The 22,087-nt window shown below is 40.0% G+C and overlaps 1 protein-coding gene across 1 annotated transcript; it reads right to left on the reverse strand.

Moving 5' to 3' along the window:
* Positions 1–383: 383 nt before the first annotated feature.
* LOC147634398 (uncharacterized) lies at positions 384–979 on the reverse strand. Its single transcript, XM_086805669.1, has 3 exons — positions 847–979; positions 608–754; positions 384–515 (listed from the first exon to the last, which is right to left on the reverse strand). Exons 1-3 carry the CDS (start codon positions 907–909, stop codon positions 384–386), a joined length of 342 nt encoding a protein of 113 aa, XP_086661795.1. The 5' UTR covers positions 910–979.
* Between the last annotated feature and the right edge of the window lie 21,108 nt (positions 980–22,087).

Consider the following 22,087-nt stretch of genomic DNA (forward strand, 5'->3'; position numbering starts at 1 on the left):
GCAGTTTTGACGCGTTTATACACGCGAACAGAGAGCAAAAAAAAAAATCCAGAGAGTGCTATTTGGTGCCTGAATACTGTTCCAGCATTCCAGCACCCAATAGCACTCTCTGGTTTAGGGTTTTTGGTGCATTAGACCATCCACGAAGAACATATGCACGAGGGAGATTAAGACAAGAACGACATGAATGCATACATTGTCATTACACGATTCAAGAGAGCCATGAATGTAATACTATCGATCAATCAATTCAATATTACTATCAAAATTTCATACATGTATACAAGGGAGTCCATATCTCGAAGTAGCCCATGGCTTGAGTTTACAAAAAAATATATACAATCACATCCTAAATATGGAATGTGATACTACAAATCTGAGTACTACTCAGACCCAGATGATGACTCGGTGCTCCCCTCATGCTCAGATGAGCTCGCATCGGTCGGAATGTCCGAGGAGTAGTGCTCACGTCCACCCTCTGCAGCGGCGGCCGGTGGATCATCAGCAGCTTGTGCCTGTTCAAGTAATATATAGTATATAAGTATATATATATATATATATATGCAATTCAATAAACCAAAACCATTCGTTACGAATTTTCAAGTACCTGTCGACCGTATGGTCTCATGGCCAACTCAAACTGCGCGTCCGTAATACGTCCCTCGGCTCTGAAGATGGCCCACGTGTCACGTCTGCTATGCCGGCGAGCATACGCAGTATCGTGGGTTGTGGGCTTCCTCCCCGTAACCCGTCGCTGTATCATAATCAACACAATTTGTAAGATTAAAACAATTCATAGAATCAATGAATTAAGTAAACAATCAAATAAAGTGACAGGATACTTACGAACTCTGCCTCCCATGACTCGACGCCGCCAGATCCGAAATGCGAAGATCCAACGGTCTCCATCTGGATCCGTCGTGCCTCCACATGCTGCTTGCTCTTCACGCCACCCTCTGCTCGTTTCTTTGCCTCCTTCCACTCGCGTTTGTGCGCAGTGGCAGGTTTCTCGGCAGGATAGCCACCCGCAGCTACATTTAGCCGGTCATCGTACGCGAGTTTTTTAAGGTGAGATCTTTTATTACTTAAGATCTCCCTTATTCGCGTCCTTCCCCATACATCCGAGAATGTAGCATGTGGGGGATTGGGGTACCGACTGTGTACAGCCTCTATCACCTCCCCAACTAATCGGCTATTTTGATCTTTAAATTTAATAAAACAATTTCTATATGAGTTTGATACTACCCCACGCATGTATTCCATTACCTCCCTCCCCCTCGCATCCATCACTATCCCGCCCCTATCCGTCACATCATAGCAAACCACTCTCTCCATCTCTCTCATCTCCTCCTCTTCCGAACTGTCTCCTCTAACTCTTCTCCCTCTATCTCCTCTCTCACCCCGTGCCCTACTACCTCCCCCACCTCCCCCACCTCCCCCACCAAAGCACCCGCCGCATCCTCCCCCACTCCCACTCTTCCTACTGCTGCGGGTGGAGTCACGACTGGGGGATTGTCTACGTGACGGTGGCTGTGAGCCCTGACGTGACGGTGGCTCTGAGGGAGCACGTGATGGTGGCTGTGAGGGTGTACGTGAGTGTGTCTGGGACGAGGTATGTCTCCTCGGTGGACGTGGAAGAGGAGAAGCTGCATGCCGTCTCGTCGGACTCGGAGGAATAGACGGCACTGGAGTGCCCTGGATACTCGCGACAGGGGTATAGACACCAGGCAGGGAAGGAGGGGGATGGACATACATATACTCTGTAAGCTCAACCGGACCAGGTTGGCGCCCAAAGTGATTCATCATCTCCATCAACCAATTGCTGTACGCAAATGGATCGGATGAAGAACCTGGAATATCCATAAAGAACCTGCAACAAACATCATCATGTACATCATGGGCTGTCTCTTGACTCACACATTGTCATTACACAAGTCAAATGCCTGCAAACCCTGAAATCTGAAACGCGGCAGTTTTCTGTCTGCAGAAACGCGTGTATACACCCGGCAAAAAACGCGTGTATATACCCGGCAAAAAACGCGTGTATATGCGCGTGGAAAAACTCTGCAGACAGGTTACACGCGCTCCTACACGCGTTCTTACACGCGACCTGCGAAAAAAATTTCTCGAAAAGACCGACCCCCCGACAAAAACAGAATGTCCTTACAAAAGGACCAGCCATTGTCGCCCCTGTCAGGATGCAGCAACCCAATCGTGTGCAAAAAGACAAACCCAAAGAGCAAAGAGCAAAGTAAACAAATCTGACAAAAGAGACAAGGCACAGGACAAAGTGACTCACCTCTGAAAAAGTGAGTCCTCTCTGCTCCTTCTCTGCTCCCTCCTTCTCCCGTGTGTGTGCTCCTTTCTCTGCTCCCTCTTTGCTGTTGGAAGAGGCGAAAACAGGCGCACTGTTGATTTCTAAGTTCAAAATCTATATTTGGGGAAGGCGGGCTATGTTTAGTTTAAATATGCCGCCGCGTTTATGTGTGCGTTTATATTCGCGTATATAAACGCAGGTATATTCGCGTGTACATGATTGTAGCTGCGTTTATACACGCGTTTTGCAGATATTAGCCGCGTGAATACACGCGTTTTTTAGGAAGTAGCCGCGTTTATACACGCAAATTGTAGGAGATAGCCGCGTGAATACACGCGTTTTTGTGCTTTCATTAAAAATATATAATGAGTTTGTGTTTTCTGATTTGTACACAGGATGTCATCAACCTCTTCAAGCAGTTCTGAGGAAGATGAGACAATGCGTCATCGTAATCGCGATGTGTGGTTGGGACAACGGATCAAATGTATGTGTAATCGATGTCAAGGATGCATTGTACGAGCACGTCGAATTACCTTGAATCATATCTCCATGTATGGAGAATGGAATCAAACAGGTTTGGAGGTGAGTAGATGTAAATTGATGGTATTCAAATGACTCATGGTATCCAAATTAAATTAATAGAGTTGTAACATATAATTTGATAAATTGAAGCAGGATGCAGTACCACACCCTAACATGGTACCCTACGCGCGACGAGAGCACGTAAAGCGTCGACGAGATGATGCTGGAGCTTCGGGATCTAATGTCAGAGATGAGTGGGAAAGGGACGACAATAGCCCTGCACCTCACGAAGTTGTGGAAGAGGAGGTGCTTGATGATATGGTGCGAAATCTTTTTAAGGATGATCCCAAAGGTATGGACGACGATGATATGGAACAAGAGCATCTTTATAAAGCTTCATCGACACCGGTGTTTGAAGGGTGCACATTCTCAGTTTTACGTGCTTCCCTTGAACTACTTAATATACAAACAGTTTATGGATGGAGCAATGCAAGTCTTGACGCATTGTTGAAGTAAGCATTCTAACTTATAAATTTGAATTAGTGGTTTAAGGTTTAGGATTTAAGACTAATTATAATTGATGATATTGGATGCAGGCTATTGTCAAATATGCTTCCAAAGGAAAATAGACTGCCCACCTCAAGAGACATAGCGAGGCGCTATGTGACATCTCTTGGAGGACTGGATTATGATAAAATACATGCATGCGTCAATGATTGCATTCTCTTTCGTGGGACGCATAAGGAGGCTCTGACATGTCCCACTTGTGGTGAAGCAAGGTACAGAACAGATATGAAGAGTTTTGATGTACCTCGTAAAGTCTTGCGACACTTTCCTATAATTCCTCGCATCAAACACATGTTCAAGTGCAAATCTATAGCAGAGCTCATGTCATGGCATTCCTCACATCGATCGGATGATGGCATGTGGAGAATTCCCGCAGACACTCCTGCTTGGAAGCATATTGAAGATGAGTGGCCCAGCTTTAAAACAGAGCCCAGAAACTTGAGACTTGGCCTGGGTATGGATGGAGTGAATCCATTTGGTTTCAAAAGCACCGCGTACAGCGTGTGGCCAGTTGTGCTGGTGAATTATAACCTTCCACCATCAATGGCGATCAAGAAGGGACATCTTATGTTATCCCTTCTAATTCCAGGGAAACATAAAGTCAAGCATATGGATGTTTATCTTGAACCACTGATTGATGAGTTGGAGGAACTATGGAGAGGTGTTGCGGTGGTGGACATTAGTAGGCCTCCCTCCTCTCGACACTTCGACTTAAAAGCAGTGTTGATGTGGACAATGCATGACTTTCCAGGATACAGCGATTGTTCTGGTAAGACGTCTAATTACCTCCCTACTCTATTACTATTGGCTATATATATTAATTAGACGGTTTGACTTTATTATTCTAACTTTTGTTTATATTTTAACAGGTTTGAAAACATCGGGTAAACATGCATGTCCTGTTTGTGGCCCTTCGTTAGTACATGAGTATGCTGATGGTTTGTGTAAGACTATATTCGATAATCATCATCGATTTCTCCCCTCAGATCATCCTAAATATGTTGCTAGTAAGAGTAACATTCCTCCACAAACACTTCGTGCAAAAGATTGGAAGCGTATTTGGGAGTCTACAACTATTCTTCCTCCAGATGGCATGAACAGGTATAGTGATGTTTTTTCAATCTTGTTTTGTGTAGTCTCTAATTGGATTAAAGGTCACATAGAGCAATCCCTTGTGCAGGTACTCCATTTTTTTCCGGCTGCCATATTGGACCCATCTTAAGATCAACCATCTTCTTGATCCCATGCACATCTTCAAGAATGTGGGATCTGGTATTTGGGAACATATTACTGGTAAACGAGACAATGTTAGCGTACGTGAGGACTTGCGGGTCGCAGGACGTATGCGTCAAGCTTGGCCACGAGAGGTGGGTGGGCACGTTCGTCTTCCGCCTGCACCATGGATTATATCAAAGAAAGAGGAGAAGCAGGTAAAGCAGGCCATCACCACTTTGCGTACTCCCACTGGATGCATGAGATCATTGAAGGGAGCCTTTACAACCACTAAGAAAAGAGGCGTTGAGCAACTATATGGGTTGAAGTCCCACGATTGGCACAAGATGCTTCAAGTAAGCGTTTTCCAAGTTTTGTACGTACGTTGAAATTAAATTTTGTAATGCCATAAACCATAAATGTGCTCTTATGTGCGCAGTTCATACTACCTACTAGCATCGACCATTGTGCGAATAAGAGTTTGAAAAAATGTATTTATAAGATGGGCGAGCTTGTGAGGTATGTAAAACCCATGCTCAGATCACCCTTCATTATACCTTGCAAAATGAACGTGCATGAGGTATAACGTACTATTTATTTATTTTTCAGATATGTTAGTTCCAAAGCAATTGATCCAGCCACGTTGGATGATGCGCGTGTTATGGCAGTGGAGGTGGTTTGTTTGGTAGAGGAGACTTTTCCGCGAACCATTCTCACAAGTCAACTACATCTCATTGTGCATTTAGTGGACGAAATTGCTTTATGTGGTACTGTGCATGCACGTTGGATGTTCTTCCTAGAGCGCTTCATGAAGACCTTAAAAGACTTTGTGAGGCAAAGTGCAAGGCCTGAAGGAAGCATGGCCGAGGGTTGGTTGATACAAGAGTCGCTTGTATATATTTCAGAATTTCTTGGTCAGGTGGACAGCTCTTTGCCACGACTATGGAGCAATGAAGAGGACTTGAGGATGACCTCTATTGTGCCTCAAGGAAAAGGACAGAGTAAAGTAATTGACAAAACGTTGATTGATGATCTCAATTTCACTTGTATCCTTAATAGTGATGTGATGAGCAGATGGGTTACAAGATATGAGGATGCAAAGACAAAAAGGCAAGCAGAAAGAGCTCTCTTTCGGAGGCAACATGGCTCTCGGAAGGCGTACCCTAAGCATCTAGCAACACTTCCGAATGATATCCATGTTGATTGGTTGCATGAGGAAATGGAGAGAGCAGAGAGTGACGAGGGGCTGCATATCACGGCGGAAGAATGGGAGTATGCACGAGGATGCATGTCAAAGGTACATAGAACTAATGTTTTGCATTAGTTGTAAGTGATTTTCTTTTAATATTTATTCACATTGCTTACACAAATATTGTTTCTATTTTGGTCCAGTGCACTATGTTCAATGCTATATGGTGTGAAGGCAAGCATTTTCGAACACAAAGAATTGATGAAAAGAGAAATACACAAGATTGCGGTGTCATTAGTAGCTTTGAGGGAGCTAATGGAAAAATGGATGATTATTGTGGCATAATCCAAGACATATTTAGGCTCGACTTTCGTCGCTTCTTTGTGTATGTTTTGGATGTCAAATGGCAAATGAACGTGGTGGAAAAAGGGCCTGATGCAACGATAAAACGCCATGCAAGTGGATATGTAACTATTGACTCTACAAAGTTCTGGCAAACAAAGAAAGATAGGCTCGTATTGCCACAACAATGTGAGCAGGTATGCATTTTTTTACTAATGTGTTTCATGTACATATATATCTAAGCTCGCGTACCCCTTGACTTTTGATATGCTAATTAATTACTGTACTGTGTGTATTTGAGTAGGTTATCTATCTACCAATGGTGCATGACATCAAATGGTGGTACGTCATCCCTATTGCACCACGTTCCAAAGTGATGTATAATACATTCACTGATATGGAGCATATGGAGGATGTAACAAGCCGCAATGAAGATGACGTCGAACATGCATATGCCATTGAAGATGTTGTGATCGATGATCAAGAAATAAGAGATGATCGTGATAATGAGGATGAGCATGCCATTTCTCATGATCATGAGAATGACCCTACCATTGAGGATGATGGTGATGTTGATGAGGATGATCAGGACATCGATACCATTATCAATGGAGTACAGAATATCGATAGTGGAATAAATTTAATCGTAGCCTTACCAATTGATCAAATGGATATTGATGTTGATCGTTTGGCAAGGATGGATCTTATTGAAGATGAGATCGAACCCTAACCAATCCGTCACTGTATGTTCTAAATTGATGACATTTCCATCATCTCATATGCAATATGATTTATTCTTGAATATATTTCATTGTTGTAAATGCATGTAGTGGGATTGTGTAATGATCTATACTGTAATGTACTATGAGATGGTTTAAGGAAAATAGTTTTTAATTTTGTAAAGGAATTCAGTTTTTTTTCAGTTTTTCTCTGCCATTCGTGTATTAATCCGTGTATAGTAGCGTGTATTTATCCGTGTATAATAGCGAGTATTACCCCGTAAATATTATCGTGTATAGGTGCGTGTATTACTGCGTGTATATAGACGCTTTTATACACGCGTTTATTAATGCAAATATACACGCGAATTTAAATGCAAAAATACACGCGCCCGATTCTATTCAAATACAGGCGCGACCATACACGCGTTCGTAATTTATCGCGTGTATGAAACGCGTGTATGGCAGCATTGTCTTGTAGTGATCCATTCCAAGGATCCCGTCAAAAACTCCCAGAGGTAAGACTTTGAACTGACAATCGGTTACATTACCATCTAGATTGAACTGGATAAGATCTGTCTGAAGGTGAGTGAAAAGAGTCTTCCCACTGGCCAATTCCACTTGCATAGGTTTCCCTGATTTTTGTTCTAAGACTAGCTTATGCAAGCATCCAGGGGAAATGAATGAATGAGAACTGCCTGAATCAATCAAAAGTTTAAAAGGCTTACCTTGATACTCTGCTGGAGTATGGATGACGGAGAACTGCTAGTTAGGCCCTTGATTTTTAATGGTAGCATAGATCTGCCCTCTTTCCTCTTCTACTACATCTGAAATTGTGACTGCTCTCGCTGCTGCAGTCTGAGGTGTAACTCTTTCTCTTTGGTTGCCCCAATTCTGGGAAGGAGTGTTGAGGTTACTCTGGACAGAGGCAGATGGCTGAGCTAGAGTTCTTCTGGGGTTACCCTGGCTTGGGCGAGAGGGACCCTGATTAGACTGGTATGAAGGGGTTGGTCTCTGAATTCGGGGTCCTTGACTTCCATGTCCCCTTGACATGGTAGGAGTCGGGCAGTCTTTTAACTGGTGACCAAAACCCAGGCATCCAAAACATCTGTTTTCAGTACTGAGCTCATCCCTCTGATTTCTTGAAAGAGGTGGGGCTCCTGAGAAAGTATTTTGGGGGAAGGGTCTTCCTTCACTTTTGAATCTTCCTGCATCCTCATTCTGATTTGGGCCTTGCTGCCTCTTTCAGGGTGGAAAGTTTGAAGTACTTCCCTGGGCTTGGAATATTTTAAAGTTAGAGGGTGCAGGCTTTGGCGGGACCTTTACTACAAAGTTAGAGGGTGCAGGCTTTGGCGGGACCCTTACTACAAAGGCTTTGGCAAAATCCTTTGCCATTCTTACTACTTCAGCCATGGACACTAGCTTGGCATTTTTAACCAGTGTGTCCAAGGGTTCATTCATTCCACGAATGAACCTGGCCGCGAGTTGTTCTTCATCTAGAGGTGGTGAATATTTGAGTAGAAGAGCAAAGGCCTAGTGATATTCCTCCATGGTTTTGCTCTCCTGCTTTAGCTCTAAAAATTTGTTCATTTTGGTTTCCAAAAATCCAGGGGGACAAAATCTCTTTCTTAGATAGTTTTTTAGATCATTCCAGGACTGAGTATTTCTGTCCCGACGGTTGGTATCACAGTGGCTCCTCCATGCTACCCTGGCTGTTTCCACTATTTTTAGCCGGGCAAGAGCCATTTTGCTCCGCTCATTGTAGTCTGTGACGTTAAAATATTCATTCATGGCTTCCACCCATTTCTCCACAGCCTCGCCCAGGTTCTCCCCTTCTCCTTTGAAGGGTCCTGGCTGAGTCCTATGAAGAGCCTTGCGAACATCAGGGTCAAGCTCATCATCTTTAGCGAGAGGGTCTGGCTGACGGCCACGGTTTCCTCGTCTCATGATTGTGCCAAAAATTTATATATTATTGAATTTTTTTTTCATATCATCCACGAGATCCTAAGACTTAAGAGGTTCGGAAAAACAAATTCTTAAACAAGACAATGATCTTATTGGAGATTAACATATGTCCGATAACAGATTTTTCTTTATCAGATCGTTTGTAAACAATCACTTATTCAACAGGGAATTTTTCTTCAGAAAACATTTCTATATTTATATAAAAGTTGTAATATGTACATAGAGCAGCTCGGCTCCAAAATCACCGCCTCAGTCGTAATCGCATAAAGAAGCGAAACTGCGAAGAAGACATACCATGGTATACACGATTCATTACACAAAGAGGTGCTCTAATTCTATTTCTCGGGATAAAGCGGCTAAGAAGTCTAAAAAAACGGCATGAAGTTCTGAAGTTCCTAGGTGAATGATCATAGAGTAGAACGTGCTGAACAAGCCCTAGTCTTATCAGAATCATGGCCAAGGAAATATTTTGCCTGAGCCTCTGACGTTGACTGGTACTGATGTTAATACATCGTCCTCCACAGAACCACATATACCGACGTCGCTCAAGAGGATCAAGAAAGTAAAGACTCTCAAAATGGCGAGCGAGTCTCACTCTGCTCATTCGGGTCGTAGTAGAGTTGATGCGGTGATCAAATGCAAAAGCTATCATATCCTGACTCTGAGAGAGTCCAGGAATTCCAGATAGGTTCGGGGTGTCCATCTAAATTTTTCCAATTCGATTTATAAGTTTTTAATTTTTGAAGTTCATTCACATAGTATTAACAAGTGAAAAACATTTCTTTCCCAGATTTCTATAAAAAAAAATTAGGTAATTTCCGCTCTGATACCAACTGTGAGATCCCTCTGCCCCCTCCGTGCATCGGATTCCCGGTAGCTGATAGCGGAAGCAGCCCCCTCATGCGTGGGGCAGGGTTTCTCACTCGGGGCCTCGCCCACGAATGTCCGGGCACGAGACTAGGCTGGTGGTCACTCCAAAAACCGAAACTAGGAAAATTTCCCATGCCCGGAAAGCGGGGACGATTCCACCTTTTTGAATTTTTCTTAACAAGTTTTCTAACAAGATCAAAATCTAAACTATCCTCCACCTGAATAAACCAGATAGAAGGAAACTATCACTGATATAATTTGATCATCTGAGAAAATCAACGCTTTTTTCCTAATCAAAATTAGGCACAGCCGTTGATCCACTCAATCGAGAATTTTATCAGGGAATTAGCTATCTACTCGAATCCTAGCGTAATCCTAAGATTTTTTAGTTTGATTATTAAAACTCCACTGATTCCAGCCTAACCCCATCCGGCCCATGGGTTAGCCACCACCCTGCACTGGAATCGGTAGATCCAAACAAGTACTCACCCACCCATAATTGAAATGCCTTTCTTAACTTTAGCTTTAGAAAACAGATACGCACACACTCCTCTTTAAAACTTTAAAAAAAATCCATCGACAAACAATTTACGGGTTACACATGACATACTTCAAAATTTCCATTTCTCACAAAACAGTATCACTCTGGACTCTCCGTTAGACCAATGAGTCAACAACGAGATATATAAAAACAATAATCTTTTATGCATGAAAATCAATTATGATAAAAGTAACACTGATAATAAAAAAATAGTCTTTTATGCATACTTTTATGCATGAAAATCAATTATGATAAAAGTAACACTTTCATAATAAAAATTAATCTTTTATGCATACTTTTATGCATAAAAATCAATAATAATGAAAGTGATACTTTTATAATAATACTAGTTTTCTTTTATACAAATAATCAAAATGCATCTTCTATGCATGAAAATGATACTTTAGAATATAGAAACCATAAGGATCTCTTTTAGAATAATAAAAGATGAAATTTATTTCACTAATTTCCAAAAATTTTGCCATAACCTCCTTTGTATGGCTGACCATTTTTCAATTTTTAAGTCTCTAAAATTAATTAAAAGTGCACCAAGAGTATTGAGATTATTCTAAAGTAAACATTTTTCTACTTATTTAAGACAACATTATAAAAAACTTGACTTTAATCATTAATCATTCACCTAGGATAGAGAATGGTTGGATTTACTAGAGAAGAGAGGGGAATGCCTTTTGCAATGAGGCATAACATCACTTGCAATTTTAGAGAAGACAAAAAGCTTAAAAAAACCATAAAAACGATAAAATAAATGGAAAAGAGAAGAATCACCAACTTACTAATGAATTTGAGAGCTTTCCTTTGGCTTTATGGTTTGAGGGTTCAACTCTTGTTTGAGACAAGAGTGGCCACCAATCTTCTAGAAGAAGGAAGGTCAAAAACTAATGAATTATGAAGACAATTCACTGTTTTTGGCACTTGGGAGAGACAAGGTAACAGTGCAAAACACTATTAAGTTTCAACAAAGGGGAGGGCTTCTATTTATAGGAAAAAGTGAGCTTCTAACCAAGCCAACTGATTCTATAATTTTCCAGATCACGTTGGTCAATTTTTGACCATTTTTAGGTCAGTTTTGCTCACTTTTTGGATCTAGTTAAAACAGGAGAGAGGAGAGATAAAAATATCCCATTATTTGGGAGTTTAAAATTCATTCAAGCATGTGAAATAGGTGCCTCCTTCATGAGGGGAATTCCCCCATGCAGAGGTGTCAAAAATGCATCATTACTTATCTCTCTTTTTTAACTATTAACCTTGTCCTTAGTCAACTCTTCATGTGAGTATTTACTCATTTTTGGGGGACTTTTCTTTTATTTCTTCATTTATCTCCTCCCTACATTTGGATGAATCTTATTGGTCCATAAGAATCTTAATTTAAAATTTTGAAAAAATCTTCACCCTTAGGATAATGCCTCTTGAACAGATTATACTCTTTTTGAACTTCTATTTCAGGGGAACTTATTTTAATAAGATGAGATATTTTTCTATCCAAAAATATTTAAAATCTGAATATTCTCTTTCTAGAATATTTTCTCTCTCTAGGCCAAAACTGGTAGAAACAAGATCTTTTATATTTCTGAAGAGGGATTTGATTACAGGGGAAGATGCTGGACATCTTGAGAGGCTGGGGAGGAATCTTACATTCTCTCCCCCTTGAAAAATGCGAGATGTCCTCATCTCACAAACTGGGGATAATCCCGTACAGATTGGCTTCATTCTCCCAGGTGGCATCTTCAAAAGGACAGAACTTCCATTTTACCAATAATTCTCTGAGAATTCTGTTTCTGAGAATCTTTTCTCGAACATCAAGAATTTCTTCCCTAATTTCTATTCTAAGACTAGCTTACGCAAGCATCCAGGGGAAATGAATGAATGAGAGCTGCCTGAATCAATCAAAAGTTTAAAAGGCTTACCCTGATACTCTGCTGGAGTATGGATGACGGAGAACTGCTGGTTAGGCCCTTGATTTTCAATGGCAGCATAGATCTGCCCTCTTTCCTCTTCTACTACATCTAAAATTGTGACTGCTCTGGCTGCTGTAGTCTGAGGTGGAACTCTTTCTCTTTGGTTGCCCCAATTCTGGGAAGGAGTTCTGAGGTTACTCTGGACGCACGACAGAGGCAGATGGCTGAGCTGGAGTTCTTCTGGGGTTACCCTGGCTTGGGCGAGATGGACCCTGATTAGACTAGTATGAAGGGGTTGGTCTCTAAATTCGGGGTCCTTGACTTCCCTGTCCCCTTGACATGGCAGGAGTCGGGCAGTCTTTTAATTGGTGACCAAAACCCTGGCATCCAAAACATCAGTTTTCCGTTCTGAGCTCATCCCTCTGATTTCTTGAAAGAGGTGGGGTTCCTGAGAAAGTATTCTGGGGGAAGGGTCTTCCTTCACTTCTGAATCTTCCTGCATCCTGATTCTGATTCGGGCCTTGCTTTCTTTGGGGGTGGAAAGTTTGAAGTACTTCCCTGGGCTTGGAATATTTTAAAGTTAGAGGGTGCAGGCTTTGGCAGGACCTTTACTACAAAGTTAGAGGGTGCAGGCTTTGGCGGGACCTTTACTATAAAGGCTTTGGCTTCAAAAAAATCTTGATCCCCCAGGATAATGTCTCTTGAACAGATTATACTTAATTTCTAATGCACCTTTTGAAAATCTTTTTAAACTTCTGTTTCAGGGGAACTTATTTTAATAAGATGAGGTATTTTTCTATCCAAAAATATTTGAAAACTGGATTACCACTCTCTAGAAGATTTTCTCTCTCTAGGCCAAAACTGGTAGAAACAAGATCTTTTATATTTCTGAAGAGGGATTTGATTATAGGGGAAGATGCTGGACATCTTGAGAGGCTGGGGAGGAATCTTACATTCTCTCCCACTTGAAAAACACGAGATGCCCTCATCTCGCAGACTGGGGGTAATCCCGCAAAAACAGATCGGCTTCATTCCCCCAAGTGGCATCTTCAAAAGGATAGAACTTCCATTTTACCAATAATTCTCTGAGAATTCTATTCCTGAGAATCTTTTCTCGAACATCAAGAATTTCTTCAGGTTGGAGTTCCATCTGCCCTTGGGTTCAAGAGGTTAGGATTTCATCATCAACAAGTACATGATTTGGGCTTGGCACATATTTCTTTAGAAGGCTTACTTGAAATCAATTATGAACTTTGAGATGAGGAGGCAGAAGAAGCTCGTAGGCTAAGAAGAGGTTAGGATTTCATCATCAAGTACATGATTTGGGCTTGGCACATATTTCTTTAGAAGGCTTGCTTGAAATCAATTATGAACTTTGAGATGAGGAGGCAGAAGAAGCTCGTAGGCTAAGTCACCTACCTTCTTTGTAATCACATATGGCCCGCAATATCTGGGGGATAACTTCTTGCACTTCCCAAGAGATAGAGAACATCTTTTGGGCCGTACTCTAATGAAGACCATGTTCGCTTCTTCAAACTTTCTGTCTGTCCTTTTCTTATTTGCATACTGCTTTTGTCGATCCTGGGCAGCTTTAATATCTTTACGAATTGACTGCATCTGTTGCTCCATGTCGTCAAGCATCTGTCTAGATATCTCGACCCTAATCAATGGGTCGTACCAAGTTAATGGAGTTAAGCAATCTTGTCCATACAGAGCTTTAAAAGGCTTCATCCCGATACTTCAATGATAAGAAGCATTGTAGGCGAACTCGACTAGGTGTAGATAGCTAAGCCACTTCTTGGATTCCCTGCCACAGCGTGACCAAAGTATATCTTCGATTACTTGGTTTACCCTTTCAGTTTGACCATCGGTCTCAGGGTGATAAGCTGTGCTAAGATCCAAGAAAGTTCCCACTGCTTTGAAAAATGCAGTCGAGAACCTTGAAGTAAATTTAGGATCTCGATCACTTACTATTCTCTTGGGTAGGCCATGCAATCTGAATATTTCTTTGAGGAACACTCTGGCCACATCCACTGCAGTGTAGGTTTCTTTTATTGGGATGAGATGGGCAATTTTGGTTAGTCTGTCAACTACCACAAAAATGGAGTTGTAACCTGATTGCACTGAAGGTAATCCAATAATAAAGTCCATACTGTAACTTCCCACTTCATCTTTGGTTGTAACCTGATTGCACTGAAGGTAATCCAGTAATAAAGTCCATACTGATACATTCCCACTTCATCTGGGGGATGTCCAATGGATGTAACTTTCCAGGCATTTTTAGTCTTTCAGCTTTGACTTTCTGGCATGTCAGACATTGACGTACATGATTCAGTACATCCTTTTTCAGACCAGGCCAAAAGAAGCTTTTCTTTACAGACGTAGGTTTTGATGAAACCTGGATGTCCTACTATAAGGTTGTCATGGGCTTCATTCAGAATTTGGTCCTTGGTTCCCTCATCATTGGGAATGCATAGCCTATGATTATAATACATAATGCCATCATCCAGGCTGTACCCTTGAACTTTGTTCAACTCCTGTGGAGTTTTGCTTTCCAACATGAGTAGGGTAGCAATAGGGCCAAAGAATCTATCCTGCATGATCTTCTCTCTTGCTTCAATAATCAAAGGATTTGATATTACAATAATTGCAAGCAAGGAGGCTTTTCTACTGAGGGCATCTACTTGATTTCAAAATCAAACTCCTGTAACGTCTGCATCCACCTTCTTTGGCGCATGTTGAGGTCCTTCTAAGTAAAGATCCACTTTAAGCTCTGATGATCTGTCATCAAAGTGAATCTTTTTCCCAGTAGGTAATGTCTCCACAACTTTAAGGCATAGACTACTAAAAGTAATTCTAGGTCATGGATAGCATAATTCCTCTCATGCGTTTTGAGCTTTCAGGATTCATAGGCCACTGCATGACCTTCCTGCATGAGTGCACCTCCCAGGGCCACTTGCATCAGTTACTACCACAAAGGGTAGAGAGAAATCTAGCAGCTTCAGAACGGGACTGGTTACCAAGGCGGTCTTCAGCTTATCATCAAAAGCACTCTGGCACCTAGCAGACCACTGAAATGGGGTATTCTTTTTTAGAAGGTTAGTCAGGGGGGAAGCTATGAGAGCATACTTTGGTATAAAAATTCTATACCAACCAGTCAATCCCAAGAATCCTCTAACTTCTTTCACTGTCTTTGGTTCAGGCCAATCTATGATTGCTTGGACTTTTGCAGAATCTGGAGAAATTCCATCTTTGGATACAAGAAAGCCCAAGTATTCAACGTGGTTGGCAGAGAAAGTGCATTTTCTCTTTTTGGCAAAGAGTTGGTGCTTCCTTAGAATCTCAAGAACTTTTCAGACATGAGTCTCATGGGCAGCTGCATTCTTTGAGTAAATCAGAATGTCATCGAAGAAAACTAGAACAAAATCATCCAAGTATTCTCTGCAGGGATTTAATATTCACGTGATCACAAGATTTTTTGTGATAATAACACATGTGAACAAGTTATTCACATGTTCTCATGTTACCGTTTACAAAATAACAGGTCACTTGCCATTTGGGAACCCCTTAAAAGATTGGCTACACATGGGAATAAGCTATTCACATGTTCTCATGTTACCATCTTCACATAATAAGCAGGTTAATGGCCACCTAAGAAGATTTTTATGCCCGACAAAGATAATTTTTTTAGGCCCTTGTGAAAGCTTTGTGAATATAACATGTGATCACAAGATTTTTTGTGTTATTAACATATGTTATTAACATGTTCACATGTTCTCGTTTACGTCAGTGAAATCCCTGATTCTCTGAGGATATCTTGCATTAGGCGATTGAATGTAGCTAGGGCATTAGTTAATCCGAGCGGCATGACAGTAATTTCATAATGCCCATAGCGAGTATTGAAGGATGTTTTTGGTATATCTTGATCATTGATCCTGATCTTGTAATACCCAGATTTAAAATCTATCTTTGTGAAGATATGGGCTGTCTAGAAGCTCATCAATTCTTGGGATAGGATACTTATTCTTAACTGTCGGCAGCTGATTTAGACCTCTATAGTCCACACAGAGTCTAAGCGTTCCATCTTTCTTTTTCTGAAAGAGAACTGGCGCACCCCAAGGTGAAACACTGGGTCTTACAAACCCTTGTTCTAACAGCTATCTAAGATGTTCCTTAAGTTTGATGGCTTCAGGAACTGGCATTTTCTGCGTGCATAGGGCAATGGCTGAGCTCCGGGGATCAATTCAATCACATGATCTACTTCCCGAATTGGAGGCATTTCAATTAGTTCTGCTGGGAATAGATCATCAAATTCACTTAACCATTATGGTACTTTAGCCTTAAGCTTTGAGTCTACTGGGTTTATTTTGACAACATAAATTTGCTGCTTCTTCCTAAGTCCTTTCAACAATCTGGAAGCTTTTACTAACTGAAGGTCTAGGGATCCGGAAACTCCAATTCCTTGAACTTTGCTCCCGTGAAGGTCATGGAAGGAAATGGTTCCATTGTGACAGTGTATGTTAGCTTGATTTTTGTGGAGCCAATCCATTCGAAGGATTCCGTCAAAAACTCCCAGAGGTAAGCTTTTGAACTAATAACATGGCAGGAGTCGGGCAGTCTTTCAGTTGGTGACCAAAACCTTGGCATCCAAAACATCGGTTTTCACTTCTGAGTTTATCCTTCTGATTTCTTGAAAGAGGGGGGCTCCTGAGAAAGTATTTTGGGGCAAGGGTCTTCCTTCACTTTAGAATCTTCCTGCATCTTGATTCGGATTCGGGCCTTGCTGCCTCTTCGGGGGGGTGGAAAGTTTGAAGTACTTCCCTGGGCTTGGAATCTTTTAAAGTTAGAGGGTGCAGGCTTTGGCGGGACCTTTACTACAAAGGCTTTGGAAAACTCCTTTGCCATTCTTACTGCTTCAGCCGCCATGGACACTGGTTTGGCATTTTTGACCAGTGTGTCCAAGGATTCGTTCATTCCCCGAACGAACCTGGCCATGAGTTGTTCTTCATCTAGAGGTGGTGAATATTTGAGTAGTAGAGCAAAGGCCTGGTGATATTCCTTGATGGTTTTGCTCTCCTGCTTTAGCTCTAAGAATTCGTTTATTTTGATTTCCAAAAATCCAGGGGGACAAAATCTCTTTCTCAAATAGGTTTTTAGGTCGTTCCAAGACTGAGTATTTCTATCCAGACGGTTGGTGTCACAGTGGTTTCTCCATGCTACCCTGGCTATTTCCACTATTTTCAGCCGGGCAAGAGCCATTTTTCTCCGCTCATTGTATCCTGTGACGTCAAAATATTCTTCCATGGCTTCCACCCATTTCTCCACAGCCTCGCCTAGGTTCTCCCCTTCTCCTTTGAAGGGTCCTAGCTGAGTCCTATGAAGAGCCTTGTGAACATGAGGGTCAAGCTCGTCATCTTCAGAGAGAGGGTCCGGGTGATGGCCACGGTTTTCTCGTCTCATGATTCTGCCAAAAATTTATATATTATTAAATTTTTATTTTGATATCATCCACAAGATCCTAAGACTTAAGAGGTTTAGAAAATAATTTCTTAAACAAGATAATGATATTATTGGAGATCTATGACATATGTCCGATAACAGATTTTTCTTTATCAGATCGTTCGTAAACAATCACTTATACAACACGAAATTTTTTTCTCCAGAAAACATTTCTATATTTATATAAAAGTTGCAATATGTACATAGAGCAGCTCGGCTCCACAATCACTGCCTCACACGTAATCGTATAAAGAAGCAAAACTGCGAAGAAGACATACCATGGTATACCTGATTCATTACACAAAGAGGTGCTGTAATTCTATTTCTCAAAATAAAGCGGCTAAGAAGTCTAAAAGTTCTGCATGAATTTTTGAAGTTCATGGGTGAAGACATACCATGGTATACACGATTCATTACACAAAGAGGTGCTGTAATTCTATTTCTTGGAATAAAGCGGCTAAGAAGTCTAAAAAATCTACATGAATTTTTGAAGTTCATGGGTGAATGATCAAAGAGTTGAACATGCTGAACAAGCCCTAGTCATATCAGAATCATGGCCAAGGAAATATTTGGCCTGAGCCTATGACGCTGAATGGTACTGATATTAATACACTGTCCTCTGTTGAACCACATATACCGACATCGCTCAAGAGGATCAAGAAAGTAGAGACTCTCAAAATGGCAATCGAGTCTCACTCTGCTCATTCGGGTCGTAGCAGAGTTGATGAGGTGATCAAACGCAAAAGCTATCATATCCTGACTTTGAGAGAGTCCACAAATTCCAGATAGGTTCGGGGTTTCCATCTATAAATTTCCAATTCAATTTATAAGTTTTCAATTTTTGAAGTTCATTCACATAGTATTAAAAATTTAGGCAATTTGTGCTCTGACACCAACTGTGAGATCCCTCTGCCCCCTCCGCGCACCGGCGGACTCCTGATAGTAGCTGACAGCAGCGGAAGCAGCCCCCTCATACGTGGGGCAGGGTTTCTCACTCGCGACCTTGCCCACGAATGTCCGGGCACGAGACTAGGCTAGTGGTCACTCCAAAAACCGAAACCGGAAAAATTTCCCATGCCCAGAAAGTGGGGACGATTCCACCTTTTTGAATTTTCTTAACGAATTTTTCTAACGAGATCAATTCTAAACTATCCTTCATCTGAATAAACCAAATAGAAGGAAACTATCACTGATATAATTTGATCATCTGAGTAATTTCAACTCTTTTTTCCTAATCAAGGTCAGGCACAACTGTTGATCCACTCAATTGAGAAATTTATCAGGGAATTAATTAGCTACTCGAATCCTAGCATAATCCTATCAGTTTGATTATTAAAACTCCACTCATTCCAGCCTAACCCCATCCGGCCCATGGGTTAGCCACCACCCTACCACTGGAATCGATAGAACCAAACAAGTACTCACCCACCCATAATTGAAATGCCCTTCTTAATTTTAGCTTTAGAAAACACATACGCACACACTCCTCTTTAAAACTTTAATATAAAAAAATAATCCATTGACAAAAAAGATATGATCACAGATTTCATAAATCAAAATTTCCATTCAATCCCATGTTTTACAAAGACAATACCACTCTAGACTCTCCGTTGGGACCAGCTGGTCAGCAAAACGAGATCCAGTAAACAGATTACAATAATCATTTCGTCAACATACATATATATATCTTTCTCAACATACGTATGGGTGTCCTAAAAAGCACCGCGAGCCCGTGCATCGCCTGGTTAGAACCCTCCAGGATCCTCCTTAGGTGTCCTGGTACTTCACTCAGGGACCGCTTCGTCGGCCCTCGCCCATCGTACCGGAAGCACACCATTTTTCACCATACCTAGGCTGGTCAAGACCTGGGCAGGTTTTTGTCGCGTGAGCTGTCCCCCTTGAACACTCCCCACCAGCTGTTGTTGCACTCGAACTTCCCTTAGATAAACATATATGCCAAATGCTCCCTCCAGTATTCTAGCGTAAGACAGTCCTTTAAGAAAACAAGGTTTCTATGCAAGTTTTGAGTTTTGATTTTGTTTGAAAACCATGAATAATCTTAAATCCATATCTTAATACTTCTAGATCCAGGTCTGAATTCCAAATAGAATTCCTGGAATTCCTTTAACTTGATCCTCAGATCAAAATCAAAAGTCTTAACTTAGTTGCAGATTCAGTGGGGGGGGATTTGAGTACATTTTTCCTGAACTGGGCACATCGTCTCATTGATTGAAATTGACGAAGGAATTAGGTCTTAGTCAATAGTTTGAATCAGAGTTTGGGTCTGGAAAGGTTCTTCCTAAACTATCTTTCTCGAAAGGTACTATTTCAATTTCTCTTTTTCTAAATTTTGTTCCACGAATATTTGCTTACAGATTTCTAAAATATGAATTTCTTATGAGGAATAAAATAATCATTTATCTCGATCTTCGACTTCGATAGTTTAATTGAATTTTCTCATTACCATCTTAGTGAATATGAAACGGTAGCATTTCTTCTCATAGATTATCTACTTATTCATTTTTCTAATTTTTATGAAAATTAAATAGAGGATTAAGAGAACCCTTATTTAAATATAATCATTCTATATGCATCTATTTATGCATAAAATCTAATTCTGATGAAAGTCACACTTTTATCATTATAAAAATAATTTATGATGAAAATCACTCTTTTAATATGAAAGAATTTCTTTTATGCATCCATTTATGCATAAAAATCATTTATGATGAAAATCACACTTTTAATATAAAAATATCTTTTATGCATATGTTTATGCATACAAATCGTTTATAATAAAATTACTCTTTTAATATAAAAGAATTTCTTTTATGAATCCATTTATGAATAAAAATTATTTATGATAAAAATCACACTTTTAATATAAAGAAATCTTTTATGCATACAAATCGTTTATAATAAAAACACTCTTTTAATATAAAAGAATTTCTTTTATGCATCCATTTATGCATAAAAATCATTTATGATGAAAATCACACTTTTAATATAAAAACATATCTTTTATGCATATGTTTATACATACAAATCATTTATGATAAAAATCACTCTTTTAATATAAAAGAATTTCTTTTATGCATCTATTTATGCATAAAAATCATTTATGATGAAAATCACACTTTTAATATAAAAAATATCTTTTATGCATATGTTTATGCGTACAAATAATTTATGATAAAAATCACACTTTTTGTAAGATTCCTCCCCAGTCTCTCAAAATGTCCAGCATATTCTCCTATAATCAATCCCCTTTTCTGAAATATAAGAGATCTTGTCTCTACCTGTTTGGGCATAGAGAGAGAAAATATTCTAGAGAGAGAATATTTAGATTTTGAATATTTTTGGATAGAAAAATATCTTATATAATTAAGATGAATTCCCCTGAAACAGAAATTCAAAAAGAATTTTTCAATGTACAATTGGAATTAATTGGAAATGGGTATAAAGGACCTTAGCCTAAGGGTCTAGATTTTCCGAAATTTTTGGATTATAGTCCAATTAAGGTTCCTATGGGCCAATAGCATCAATCCATGTGTAGGGAGGAGATAAATCCAATTTGTAAAAGAAGATACCCAAAAATGAGTAAATGCTCACATAAGATGAAGAGTTGACTATGTACAAGGTTTATTAGTAAGAAACTATGAGTAATATCAAAAATATGAGATATTTTGGGTATCCAAAAATGAGTAAATGCTCACATAAGATGAAGAGTTGAAAATGTACAAGGTTTATTAGTAAAAAACTATGAGCAATATTAAAAATATGAGATATTTTGGGTATAATAATTCCATTTTGACACATATGTAAGGAAGGGGAGTCCATTAAAGGAGGTGCATATTTCACATGCTTGAATGAGTTTTAAACTCAAAAATAATGTGATATTTTTATCTCTCCTCTCTCTTGAATCAAACCAAATCAGTAACCAAACTAGGTCCAAATCTAGTCCAAATTCAACCAAACTGAATCTGGAAAATTCTAGAATTCAGTTAGCTTTGGTTAGAGCTTCCCTCTCCTATAAATAGAACATGAGTCCTTTGAAAAAAAATAGAAGAATTTTACTATACTATGGTTATGCTGAAATAATGCTAATTTTTACTATTCTCTAAAATTCTCTCCAAATTGAAAAAATTGGAGCTTCCCTCTTTCTTCAATCCCCATTGGTGACTCCATCAACATACTTAACCAATTGATTGGTTGGGGGCCTCTACCGTGAACAAAGAATCAAGCAATTTGTAAGGTAAATGGTGAATTTTTATCTTTTCTATAATTTCTCAATGCTTCTCTCTTCTCAACCCCTCTCAAGCTTGAGAAGCTTAATTGGAATGGTTTTTGAATGCCATTGAAGTTAATTGATGAATGGTAGTGAAGAGTTACATAATTTGATGAATGTTATTGAAGTTAATTGATTAA

Source organism: Cibotium barometz, chromosome 11, assembly GCF_041138505.1.
Source record: "Cibotium barometz isolate CiBa-2024 chromosome 11, ASM4113850v1, whole genome shotgun sequence".
NCBI lineage: Eukaryota > Viridiplantae > Streptophyta > Polypodiopsida > Cyatheales > Cibotiaceae > Cibotium > Cibotium barometz.